Below are 14,029 nucleotides of genomic sequence, written 5' to 3'. Positions count from 1 at the left end.
AACCGCCCTATGGCTCGGCAGTGTGGATTCTTCTTACCTTTTAGTCGTAGGCACAAACACGAGGGGATGCAGGGGATCAAGCCTGACAACCTCGTAACCGCACTGATCCTCCGGCATGGCTCGCACGCTTGAGAATTTTTGGCATCTTTTGGAATTGGAATGGCTGAGATGAGGATCGAGTGACCGAGATGGTCGAGGTCGGAATGACCGAGACAAGGACCGAATGACCCAAATAGTCGAGGTCGGAATGATCGAGACGAGGACCGAGTGGCCGAAATGGTCAATGTCGGAATGATTGAGATAATCCACCTATGGTTGACTATTGACTCTCTGACTCACCACATCGTTCGACTTCTTAACCTTCGCTGCCACGTAAGACTATTCAGGATCTGCCACATCAATCTCTAATTCGAATATGGTTTCTCTGATAAAACTGTTGAATTGAGATTATTTGAACTTAATACTGAAGTTTAAGTTGTTTTTAATATCATACTTATTATCGCTAAGTATGGCCTTATGTTAAATTGAGATTAATTAAACTAATTTGGGATCAACTTAGGGTAATTGGAGTTTGTTGTAGCTGTTTTTTCGGATCAAATTGGGCAAGACCATTTCGGATTGGGTTCATTAGTGTGATTGGTGTCAACATTCATTGCATTAGGATCATATTAGTCAATAATTCAATATTTGATTCGATAAGAGTTTATTTATGGTTTTAGATATTGAAAATAAATAAACTTAAACTATGAATTAAAAGTCATTAAATGATTAATTGAATTAAAAATAAGAAAAACAACTTCTAAAACACAACAAACATTAATAACTTGAATTTAAAATTAATTTGAATTCGTCTTATTCTATTCTAGGTTGAGTTTTAACTTATAGTATTTAATTTTGATAAATTTATTAAAATAATATGTTTTAACTTCCTTGATAGATATCATCTAATTGATCATTTTTTAGTTATTTATGAATTATATTAAAGCTACATCGTTAGCAATCAATATAAAACTCTTTGTTGATTGCTCAAATTCAAATTCTTTATTATAATAATAATAATTATTATTATTATTAAAACCACATGCTCCTACATTAAATAAATATTGATCGAGTTTGGTCAACTTTTAACGACACAAATTTTATTTTAATTTAGTTCCTACTACCATATATTTTTATAATTTTCTTCCATGCATTTTTTTTTTTAATATTCTCCATTTGTTTTCTTAAGGCAAACTTGCGCAATTAGTCTTAAACAGCCTCAACTTTTTGACCAAATACCCCAAAGCGTACTACCATTGACCTAATCCTTAAATATTAATATAGAATTAGTAGATAAATAAATCGATCTGTGATTCTTTTCAATCTTTTGAGTTAAATATTAGATAATTAGAAACTAGGCACTAAGTTTTAGTTAACTTGGTTTTATATTATTAATTTTCTTAAATAAATTATGCCAGAGGCAATAATATCCTTCCTGATGGCAGCTTGCTATTCCAGCCGTCCATTTAAGATCGAACGAGTAGGAGAGCACTCACGACGATCTCCCGGCGGCGCGGTCGCTTGTCGCTCCAATTTAAATCTCCTCCGTCCGATCAACATCGAACGGCTTATCCAGCTTTACCCTAATCTAGCTCCGCGGTGGCGCCGTCGTGGTCGGCTCCTCCTCGATTCGTGGAAAATCTAGATAGATTCGGTCCCTGACCAAAATTCCCATGATCTTAATTCGGAAATTCGAAAATAATCTGAGGTATTTATTGATTAAAATATTATAAAAGAACAATTTTTAAGAAAACGCTCCAGAAAATTCCCACCGTTTATTATTTATTATTATTTTTTATTTTCACTTTCCCAAAATAAATTATATTCTTCTCGTTTAAAAATGGCATATACCAGGGATCTAGCAGAGGTCGCGTGTGTTTTTATACCTGTAAATGAGACGGATTCGGCGAAACCACATTCGCGGAGACGCAACGCTATCTCTTCCTCCTCGCTTTGCGCCGCCCGCATCTTCTTCCCCAAATCCAGACGCCTTTTCCTATTTATAGGCCTTCCCGTTTCGTCGGAGCTCCTCGAGCACCTCCTGTTCCAGCCACCTGAACAAAAGAGAGGTCCGTTTCTCTCATCGAAAGTTGGGTTTTTTTTTTTCTGTTTGTGTTTCCTTGCGTTGTCGTCGTCTTCGATCCAGTTTTGGGGGAATGCTATGATTTTGATGATAGGATACGTGATTCTTTTTCGTCGATTGAAGCTGCGTAAAACGCTAATCGTCTTGAAATCCTGTATCTAAACCTCCGATGGCTGGTTTGCAGATCGAATCAAGAGGAACAATCAAGAAAGGAGAAGAAAGAGAAGCCGACTCTATTTCTTGAGTTGTCGTCGACGAAAGTATAGGGCTTGGCTGTCAGCCAAAGGGATTTGACAGCCAGCCCTTTCTCTTTCCCCCAAAGCTCCTATTTCTCACGTAAGAATCGCATTTCCCCTTGTTTGTTGGGATTAAAAGCCCTAATTTCTTACTTGACAACGACGCCCTGGTCAATGGATTCGACCGAACATTTATTGTTCTCTTCGCTGTGTCCTCCAGTTTGACTTCGCTTCCTGTCCGTGTTCATCGTGTTCAATTCAATTCAATTCCAACGCGTATCCGAGTAGCCGGCCGCGTCCTTATCCTGCAAAAGGAGCCCCTTTTTAATACCTGCAACGCCCAGAAGTTGGAGCAATTCTTCTTCTTCTTCTTCTTCTTCATTGATACAGTTCCAATGGCTTCCTTCTCGGGTCTTCTGCACCGGCCTCTCTCCGCCGCCGCCGTAGTCGCCATCACCGCAGTATCATCTGCCTTCCCGGAGCACGTATCTTCTCCGTCACAACCCGATCTTGCTGACTCTGTTGCCGCCGCCGCCGCTGTTGCACCTCGCCCTGTCTCATTCTTGCCTGCGGACAAGATCAAGCCTTTATCTCATGTGCCTGCTTCAGTCTTTGGCGCCTCCGCTTTCCCCATTGCCTCCCCCGCCGCCCTCTTCGCCCCTTATCAGTACGCCAAGCTCAGCGGCCCTCGGAAAAATGTCGAATTGCCGCCGCCGCCGCCGGCGGCCATTGCATCTTCGCAATCTGATGTGCTGTACCGGTGGCATTTGCCGCATCCGAATGCTTACGATATCGGCGGAGCCGATCCGAGCTCGAAAGCCAAGTCTCAGACGGTGGTGGTGCTGCTTGGGTGGCTCGGAGCGAGGCAGAAGCACCTCAAGAGATATGCAGAATGGTACACCTCGAGGGGGTACCATGTTGTGACTTTCACATTCCCCATGGCCGATGTGGTTAGCTACAAGGTCGGAGGGAAAGTCGAAAGGGATGTCGAGTCGTTGGCTGAGCATTTGGTGGATTGGGTGGCGGAAGAGGAGGGGAAGAACTTGGTCTTCCACACTTTCAGTAACACAGGATGGCTGACGTGAGCTTTCTTTCTTCTTGCTCGAGTCTTTTATGGTTTTTGGGGAATTCAGGTGTGACATTTGCATCTCTCTACAGATATGGAGTACTGCTCGAGAAGTTCAGGGAGCAGGATTCTTCTGCCATTGCCAAGATCAAAGGTTGCATTGTGGATTCAGCTCCTGTTGCGGTGCCCGATCCTCAGGTAAAGGCGTCATTTTGCATTTATGATTCAGTAGCTTCTGGGGTATCACTTGATCTCGAACTAAAACTAATCCGACTTTCGAATGTTGCAGGTTTGGGCTTCAGGTTTCTCTGCTGCTCTTCTCAAAAAGCAAAGTGTGGCGGCAAAGGGCAACACAAGATCAATTGTTTCAGGGTTAAATGTAGGGGACTCTGAAACCATATGCGCCGGTCCCAAACCGGCAGTCGCCGAGAGTGCCTTGTTAGTTGTCTTGGAGAAGTTCTTCAAAGTGGTCTTGAACTTGCCTACTATCAACAGGTAGAAACCTCATTCATCAACTGTTTTCCCCCTGACAGTTATAACTGAAATATATCTTGTGGAAAACTCTTGCAGGAGACTGTCTGATGTCTTGGATCTACTAACTTCAGAGCAACCCAACTGCCCTCAATTGTACATATACAGCTCGGCTGACCAAGTTATTCCGGCAAAGTCGGTCGAGTCGTTCATAGAAAGGCAAAGGAGAGCTGGCCATGAGGTCAGGGCATGTGATTTCTTGTCATCACCTCATGTGGATCACTTCAGAAACCACCCAGCTCTTTACGATACTCAACTTGCTAGCTTTCTGGATGACTGTGTTCTTTGCAACAAAAACTCCTAGTTGCAAAGACACCTCCTGAGATTTTTTTTTTCCCTTCCTACATTGCTGTCATTCTTTTCTCTGGCTGTTGTTTTACAAGTGCCATGAATATAGGTTTCTCTTTATTGTCTTGAAACTGTGTAATGACTGCAAAGGCATATACAGAAAAGTAATTGATCAGACAATTATACCGATTTGTCGGTATATTTGGCTTAGATTGAATAAATGCACCTCCATTCTTCTAATTATAGGTCACCAAAATTGCCCTAAACTACGGTAATCAAAATACTATAGTACTATCAGCTCAAGGGCTTGAGCAATGCTTGTAAATCAAACCTTCACCGTGTGGGCTCCTGTTTCTGAAGAACTGAGATCTCCTGCTTGAAAGATTTCTCTGACCGTCTGTGGGGTGTCCAGGAGGATCCCACACCATTGATAAACTGCAGTTGGCCTAAGCTAACAGATGAATAACTATGATAACTGAAGGTTCTTTAAGTTGAGTGTTACTGCCTCCCAAGGCATGTCCCATCCTAAGTGGGTGCTACTCAGGAGCATCAATTGTAGGACTGAGTGGTGCTTTTATCTTTCCTTCATCTGCAGTTTAAAAATACAAAATGAGAAGGCTTAATATTCTTTCATCAACCCATGAGTTAATTGAAGGCTAGCAACGTGTCAATGAACCATAAGTTAATTAAAATTGGCCATTCCAATATTTCAACTGAAAAGTTTATAGGCAAAACTAAACTGTAACATGGATGCAAAAATGGAAAAGAGGAATCACATGGATGCAAAACGGAAGAAATTGAGGTGAAGTGACACCAAAGAAACTATACTCACATCAGTAACAAGGCTTCAAATGGATGCACAAGGAAAAGAAATGAAATAGACAGCATCAGCCCAGGCGTACAACTTGAAGCTTCCTCCAGAAGGTGCTCAATTCTGTTGCACAATCAATCAAAAAGATTAAACTAATTTCAACCGTTCAAAATGAAATGGAGGTCAAAAACCAATCCAAATCAATATTGGATCTGGATTAACTAAAAGGAACCATCAAACTGGATGAAAACTAGTCAAACCAGAATGCAAAACTTCATCCTTAGAAACACCAGCACCATCATCACTAGGATCAAGCTGAAGTTGATAGCTGAGTTTTGATCTTCTGCTGAACTGAACTCCATTAAATAATCTGTGAATTTATTAGTTGCACAAGGAAGATTTGATCATAAAAATTCCTTAACCAAGGCATGACATTTCTCTGGCAAACTCAACCACCATATAGTTGGAAGAATATTTAAAGAAAATCCATTAGTTGTGAAAGTTTCTGAATTTAGGAAATTCTATGATTTCATGAATCTCCATAACAAAGGTATAAAAATTTCTATGAGAATACAACAAACCACTAACTCTTAACAATATAAATCGCGATGCTTATTGAACTGGCTGAAAATGTTTGAACCAGCTAGCTTAGCAGCAGAATTGTTGACTACAGTGTTTGCAGTAAAAAAAGAATTAAGTTTTAAAAGTGACAAAACTCTATTCATCAGAAGGGAAATTGATCCCCCACCTCATTCATGTCACTACGTGACAACAATTTGACTGTTTTTCCACATGCGTTAAACACGTTAGTATAACCTTGATAGTTGGAGGACTGAGCTGAATTTCACATTCACATGTGTAAAAGCATAAAGAATATTATTTGCAGATTAAACACTGTCAGTGCATGAGTTTCGAACAAGTCAGCAACTGCAATTTTATTCAGTAAATTTTCTTAAATAGAATGAAAAGCAATCTAATTGATTCTCCGGAGTTAGAAAACAATGTGGCAATGTGACAAGGCAACAGACTTATGGTAAACGAATACTACAGATATATAAATTGGCAAATCATTGGGGATCCAATTTATTACATAAGAACTGAAACCTTTGGATACAGAACAATGTGTATAGTTTCCTGTGTATAGCTCCCCAGGATTTAGGAAATATGAAAGTGATTCTCATGTTAATTCGAAAATCATCTATTTCTCCCCAGTACCCTTCAGTTGTTAAATCTGAGAGACAATTGGATAATCCCCTTTTTTTACGTTGAAGGTATTCTTTATAAGGAAAGGCTTTTACACTGAAGGTATTCTTTATAAGGAAGGCAATCAAATACAAATAGTACTATCAGTCTCAGGGATTGTAGCATGCTTGTAGTCAAACCTTCACTGCGTGGACTTCTGCTACTGAAGAACTGAGATCTTCTCTTGACTGAGATCTCCTGCTTGAAAGTTTTCTCTGACTCCCATGGGGTGTCCAGGACGATCCAGCACCATTGATAAACAGTAGTTGGCCTAAGCTATCAGATGAATAACTATGAGCACCGGCTAATGGATTCACTGAAGGTTCTTGAGTGTTACTGCTTCCCAATACATGTCCCGTGCTAAATGAATGCTGCTCAGAAGCATCACTTGTAGGACGGAGTGGTGCTTTTATCTTTCCCTCGACTGCAGTTTACAAATACAAATTGAAAAGCCTCAATATTCTTTCATCAACCCATGTGTCAATTGAAGGCTAGCAACATGACAATAAACCATAAATTAATTAAAATTGGCCATTCCTTTACTGCAACTGAAAAGAATGCCAAACATTAAAATCTATATGTAAACCATCCTCAGACAAGTTCTTGTTGTAGAAATGTTGGTATTCATTGATTGACTATTGAATCAACAAGCATGCAAGTCAATGAAATGCACCCACACAATTCAACCAGACTTCCTGGACATATTAAAGATAGAAAAATCTATGGACAAAAAGATAGGATAAAAATATTTGAAATGAACTAGCAACCAACTATGCAAGAGCTGATAGAGCAAATATCATATCAAATATATCTATTGGGATAGTTTGAAATGTCATAGCAAAATTTTGCTAAAGAAAAAATGGCATTGGATCGAAGGGAAAGAGACCAAAATAGATTCATGATTTGTTATCTGTGCAGTTCAGAACTATCAGATGTATATCAGTGTCTAAACCATGATACTATTCACTCTGACATAACCAATTTTTCCAACTAAAGCATGGGAGATGGTAAAGCCATTGAAATGGAGACTCTTACCAGAATTAATAGGACTCCACCTCTGGAAGGGGATGCTAAGAACAGAGCTCGGCACACTATTGTGCCTGTGGAGTGGGAGATATGATCGTCGGAAAAATTTTGGAATCATTTTTCTTATGCAGTATAGTGCATAGCAAAGAAATAAAACAAAAAACAAAAGCATTGCCACAAGGAAAGCTGGATGTATGTCTGTTGGCACAATGTTATATCCATGCACTTCAGATAAATTTGAAAATGTCTGTCCAGCCTCCAACAGGGCTACTGCCAATGTCCAAGTAATACTACCAGAGCCAATAATCACCTGACTATCATTGATATGCAACCCATCTCTCAAAAGGGATATGACATAAGGAGCCCTAAAACAATATTGCTCTATGTATGGTTGTGGTGCAACACTATTCATTGCAGCTTTCCATGGTTTAGCACAAAACTCCTGACCCTTTTTAAGTACATCTTCAAGAGAAGCCTCAGAAGATAAACCAAAAAACTGGAAAACCACAAAGAAACCTGACATGGCATAAAATTTCCCATGAGGATGCGGTAAGTCGTCACTGAGAGCACATGGTTTAAGTTCACAATCAACTGTAGAACTTGAATGCGTCCATGCTGAGAGATTAACAGCTAATTTTGCAAGGGCATTACACTCCTCCCACTGAGGAGTGCCAAGTAATTCGACAACTGTTCCAGTTCTCATTCCAAACCCAGGGGTTCCTTCTAGGTTAGGGGTACAGCGTGAACATGTATATTCTTCCTTATAGCCACTATTTAAGCAAGGATGTCTAAGTTGGAATTTCTCATTGCTGAAACCATCTGAACTACCAACAACCTTTCTGAAAAGATGAGCCACAGATTTGTCAAATGCTTCATTCAATCCAAAACCTGACAGAGAATAGGCACTAAGATAGTGGCTAGTAGATGCAATCCTCAAACTTATACTTGTATCATGATGTGTTAGTGTCTCTGTCTCAAATGTAACTTGTAATGATGAACCCCCAAGATCCAGTGAACCATAAGTCTTCCCAACTGGCAATGAACCCAATAGACCCATGTGATAGTTAAGAGCTATCCACCCATAGTATGCTTCCTCCATACCAGATATAATCTTAACCCAATCTCTCCTGCATAAAAATGATGAGTTCTTCAAAACATCCCATGCTTTGTTTAGAAGCCAATCTGAATCAGATCCAGGCAACCTGCGTACTCCAGCAGTAGCAAGTAGAAACACAGATGTGCCTCTGTGAGCATGCTTTGGTATTTGTTTCTCAGCCCACTGAAGGAGTGGATGCAAAGCAACCCTTATGCCTGATTCATTATGAACAAGTTTATCAAAGCCAGGCTCAGTTTCCATACGCTGGTAAGCACGGCCACTTTGCATTCTAGGATTTCTTCCAGGATCTTCAGGCAAAGATTTCAATGCAATAGGAAAGTTTTTATCGCCTTTTTGGTCAATCAACCACTTATAGACATAAGCACGAGTACCAGTACTGCCACAATCAAGAACAACATAATACCTAGATGCCTCTTGTGACAAATAAGAATGAACAAATTTGGAACATACAAATACCAATGATAGCAATAATAGAAGCATGGTGATGCCTAGAGTTGCCCGTACCCATTTTTTTGGTTTAGGTGGAGTTGGTGGTAAAGATTTCTCCTTCACTAGGCTAGATGGGATAATTCCATTTTGAAGAGCATGAAAAGGTTTTGAACGCCCATAACTCCAGTCATTTTCATGTTCATCTGAATTTAGTTTAGAGAATGATTTCAGATCTTGGAGAGACAAGGAAAGCCGCATAATGCTTGTCTTTTCAGGAGATCCAGCACTGCAATGCAACCAGATTTTGCAGATAAAAAAAGAGGTAGTGCAGTGAACTTAAATATTCATTCATTCAACTCCACTTTGATGCCAACACTAGATAGAAGCAATTTGTAAATTTCTCTGTATATGGTTATGCACCTGAAAATAAATTTGGCAGCAACTGTTGTGAATGAAATTGGATTATTGTATCACTAATAACAAGACAAAGAACAAGCATCTTATGTGAATGTATTATTTACCAAATAGACATACTTAATGAAGTGGATAAATGTAATGGCTCTGGAGTGAATGTAGTAGGCGTAGTGATTATGCATTGGCTGCAGTGGAATTTAAAGATTGCATATAAAGTGTATCATGACAGAAGGAATCAAATAGTGAATAAGTTTTTTTTTTTTTTTCTAATCTCAGGCATATTGATGAGTTCTTTCTTTACCTTATGAAACCATAGGCAACATAGGAAGAGGAAAAGGAAGAATAATAAGTTGACATAGTAATGTCTTATAAGTGGTTAAAGTAGACACATATTCACTAGAACAGTATATGCATATGTAGTGCTTCACCTCATCATATATGCATGGTATGTGATGCAATCACTTTGATTAGCTCATCTAGACCAAGCTAGTCTATAAGTTTCACCTTAGAATATTTAGGAATAAAGTTAATAGATTACACATGAAGTAGATGATTTATCTACTTTATGTTTTATTTCTCCTGATACAAAAAAAAAAACAAAACAAAAGAGAAAAGATCCTTAGAATGAAGGGATATAATAAGTGAAAATAACTAACTCTCTGATGGCTTAAACCAAAGGAGGTCAAATTTGTATCTTTTAAGGTTATTAGAGGATTAAGATCTTACCCACGAATGATCCAACCTAGGAACAATGAAAGGTACATAGTATGATTAAATTGTAAGATTGTAAGATCCTATGATTTAATATTTTTTGAAATTGTATTTAAATTTTACAATTTATTTTATTATATATATTATTATTATGAACAATTTAAAATTTGTATCATTTGATATTATAAAATATACTATTCACGTAGAAAATAAATGAATAATGTAATATGATTGTGAGGCATTGAAAGCTAGTTGACTCTCGTACTACTTTGTAAATTTAACTAAATCATTTTTTAATTTTTTTATAAAATATATGATAATGAAAAGGACTATTTGTTCTACTTGGAAGTTATACATGCTTCTCATGTAACTTAATTGGATGGTATGGTATGAAAGAGCTGCCTACTTTTTATTGAATGTCAAATAATATGAATGTCTTTATTAGATTAGAATTGTGCGGATCAAGATCCTACCTAAGAATGGCAAGAAAACATAGAATCGGATTGTAGGTTCGCAAAATCCTGGTCCAATTAAAATCCAACTTGAGATTTGGATCATATTTTCCAATTTGAATGTAATAAGATCCTAACATGCAATATGGACAAGCATAATGCGGAGAGTTAATGAGCCATATTGACCAAGAAAAATATTCAAAATTTACTTACATCTCAAAGTAGAAACTAATGGATCACAAAATAGTAGATATGAGGAGAGAAAGGAGTGTGGTGATTAAGAGGAATTCAATGACTACTTAAGGAAGATTATTAATTGTACCTACTAATGTTTTGATTTTTTATACAATCAGTTCATATGTTTCTTTGGTCTAAATAGTAAGTTCATATTTAACTTATTACATATGAAAAGAGAAGGAGGGTGATGATTAAGAGGAAATCAATGACAATCACATTTCTTAAAGAAGATTATTGTTGCACCTGTCAATGTTAGTAAATTTTTTGTATAATCAGTACATATTCTGCCTATTGATACTTGCTAGAAACATTGATCTTATTTATGTTTTGTTATCCAAAGCAAGTGTAGATTATTATTTGGGATGTCTTATCAAGTCTTTAACAATCTTTTAATTATTGATGAGTATGCACTATATATACGCAGCCCACTGCATCTTACCTGAATTTGCAATCTAAACCTTCCATCAGAGTACTCATTTGTGATATTGTCTAGGATCATCCAGAATAGTAGTTCCATGATACTTGAAATTAGACTTCCCACATTATTGTGAATTCAAAATTGGCTCGACCAATATTGACAACTTCTGTCAACAGTATTTGACAAGCAAGAGAAGTAGAATTTTTCAACCTCATGATGATGTGTACTTATAATTCTTAAAGTTTGATGTCAATCAAATTGAACTTATCTCGGGAAGACTTCGAGAACTATTACAACCTAAACTTGAGGATAACAAACCCGGAAACTGTTGAAATTCAAGGAATTATTAGGAGGCTAATATGCCGACTGCCAATACCAATTTAGAGCCCCTTGGCTTGGACAACAGTGCAGGTATCTCGTTCACCGACTAAGAAATTAATTTTGGCAGAACACCATATTAAAGGTGAAGATCAAAGCCCATCAACCATGGGATCTGATAGATTCCATAGATCGTGCTCGATCATAGAAACAGTTGCAGAAGTAGCACAGGCGAACCTCAGTAGTATTAATCATACCACATGAGACCCACTTTCGCATCAAACTGAGACAATCAATCCCAGATCTACAAGGTAGTAAACAAGGATGGTGGGTGCTTCTTATGCGACACATTTAACACTTGAATACGATACGACAATGCAAGTGGTTGGGTGTGCCTGAAGATTCCATGTCTGCATACTAGTCCACGTTCATATCAAACCAGAAAAGAGATCTAAATAATACCTGTCCGAAGACGATGCGTGTCCACGGCGTCGACTCCCGCCGGTTGCAGCCCGCGGAGAGACGAAGATCGATGAAGACTACCACGGCTAGAGGTGGAGCTGCGAGCGTCGAACGGACCCCGTGCACCACTCGCCGATCGCCGATCGCCGATCGGCAGAGACAGCGCGGGAGGACGGCTACGGATGCAATTGGTGGGCAGGCGTCGTCGGAGTGGGGGAAGTAGAAATAGGGGATCTGGGCGTGGGTTCGTGAAATCGGCCGTAATTTGAGTCTCGAATAATTAATATTGAAATTTACGAGGTTATTAAAGAAAAAATAAGAAGGACAACAAATAAGAAGATATTTTTTCCCATTTTTATAAAAAAAAAAAACACTTCACTCCCATATAACATTATGTTTTTTTTAATCATCTGAGAGACACCTATTTTAATTTTTTATTAAAAATAATACTCTACTCTTAATTGTAAAATAACACAATTATCCTTTAATACTATTTTTATTATTATCTAATTTATATTTCCTATTTAAATCATGAATCAATTAGATGTATCGTAGTAGCTACGAAATATATAATTGCTACACATATTATAGTAATTACAATTTTATAATTATTATAATATAATAGTTGATATCAATTATGAAATAGTAACTATTACTATATGAAAAATAATATTAAATAAAGAGTATTAAAATTCTTTAAAACTTTTAAAAAATCTTTAAATAATATTTTTTTATCTAAGGTTGAAGTCATTATTGGTTCTAACTCAATATTTAGATGAAAAATTTAAGAGAATTAATAATGAGAATAATATAATGAAAAATAATTAAATAATTATATATAAATTGAAACACGTTTTTGATAAAATATCAAAGTGAGACGTCTGATTCCACCTTCTTCACCATCAGGGAAAATTTGATTCTGCTGCCGGATTTGTTAATAATTTTATTTCACCCTCTAAATTTTGTCCATTTTATCGCTATTTTTATCTCGAAGAATAAAGAGAGAAAAATAGAATTGAACAAGAGTCAAGCTAACGTTCTTTATTTACTCGAAAAAAATTTATGAAAATGATATATTTTAAATTAGTTTGTAAATCAATTTTAGTTATATATTTTTTTCTTGCATTTAAAATTAAGTGAAAGAACTTTTATTTGCAAAACTCTCCGAAGCCAACACATCAAACTCATTGAGCTTATATATGGTGTGCTTGTGGGAAGCTAGCAGCTATAAGCTCACAACTAGCCGCGAGCTCGCAACTTAAGATTGGCCGCGAGCTTACACGGACCGGTCATGACTCGCGGCTACAAGTTTGTTTGCCGAAATGTGAAGGTAGCAAACAAGGGATGAGCTTGGAAAAGTATATTGCTCGTAGACAAGATCACAATACCAAAAGCAGTACAATGGGTCAAGCACGACTTGTGGATCAAACTAGCCGAATTGAAAAAGACTAAAATACTTTTCAACTTAGAAAATATATTGAAGCCAACTTTTAACTTAAAATTACTAAATTAGTCTTCAGGAATATTTAAAAATTCTCTATAAATTCTATATTAATAAATTTAAAAGTATTACTTTTATATATTTATATAATTTTTCTTATTTTTCATTTTATAAATTGTTTGCTTTGTTTTTATTTTGCTTATTTTTAAATATATTTTTATTTTATTATTATTTAATTTATTATTGTTATTTTAAATAAGTTTTACCTAAATGACTACATTCTATGCTTAAGAAACTAAGCATAATTCATTAACACCACTAGAAAGCAATGCTAAGTATCAGAAGAAATTTAATATAATGGATGTAGTTTAATTGGTACAATGTGTAACAATTTGATACAAAAAGTCCCCTTAGCTGACCGGCCCTGCCCACCGCCTTCAATGAGATTCCCCACAATTACCAGCAAAAATAAATAAATTATTCTTTCTCATTGGAATTATCAAAAGACATCATTTTTTTCGATGCCACGCCCCATTATTAAAATAATATTTCATATCAGTATATTTTTATTTTAAAGTTTATGGAGAGGGAATGATTATTATAGTAGCTACAAATTTAAATTAATATAATATAATTAGTTATCAATCAAAATTATTATTACAATTATATAATTATTATAACTATAATAATATCAATATTAATTAAAAA

General features: G+C 36.8%; 2 protein-coding genes across 3 annotated transcripts; one reads left to right on the top strand and one right to left on the bottom strand.

Moving 5' to 3' along the window:
• Positions 1-1,951: 1,951 nt before the first annotated feature.
• Positions 1,952-4,426, top strand: LOC141817958 (uncharacterized). Of its 2 annotated transcripts, XM_074705565.1 has the most exons (6): positions 1,952-2,108; positions 2,307-2,458; positions 2,579-3,439; positions 3,517-3,622; positions 3,714-3,919; positions 3,995-4,426. In XM_074705565.1, the coding sequence occupies exons 3-6, from the start codon at positions 2,754-2,756 to the stop codon at positions 4,257-4,259; spliced, it is 1,263 nt and encodes a 420-aa protein (XP_074561666.1). In that variant the 5' UTR covers positions 1,952-2,108; positions 2,307-2,458; positions 2,579-2,753; the 3' UTR covers positions 4,260-4,426. The 2 variants fall into 2 exon arrangements, with proteins under 2 accessions (XP_074561666.1, XP_074561672.1); XM_074705571.1 differs by having other exon boundaries at positions 2,307-3,439.
• Positions 4,427-6,082: 1,656 nt separating this feature from the next.
• Positions 6,083-12,068, bottom strand: LOC141817947 (putative apyrase 7). The gene is made up of 3 exons (XM_074705557.1): positions 11,881-12,068; positions 7,332-9,288; positions 6,083-6,720 (listed from the first exon to the last, which is right to left on the bottom strand). The coding sequence occupies exons 2-3, from the start codon at positions 9,124-9,126 to the stop codon at positions 6,431-6,433; spliced, it is 2,085 nt and encodes a 694-aa protein (XP_074561658.1). The 5' UTR covers positions 9,127-9,288; positions 11,881-12,068; the 3' UTR covers positions 6,083-6,430.
• Positions 12,069-14,029: the final 1,961 nt, after the last annotated feature.

This window comes from Curcuma longa, chromosome 2, assembly GCF_044706935.1.
Source record: "Curcuma longa cultivar G26 ecotype Majalengka, Jawa Barat chromosome 2, ITB_CL_G26_1.1, whole genome shotgun sequence".
NCBI classification, from domain to species: domain Eukaryota; kingdom Viridiplantae; phylum Streptophyta; class Magnoliopsida; order Zingiberales; family Zingiberaceae; genus Curcuma; species Curcuma longa.
Note: the sequence above shows the minus strand (reverse complement) of the source record. Positions and strands in the feature narration are given on the sequence as shown.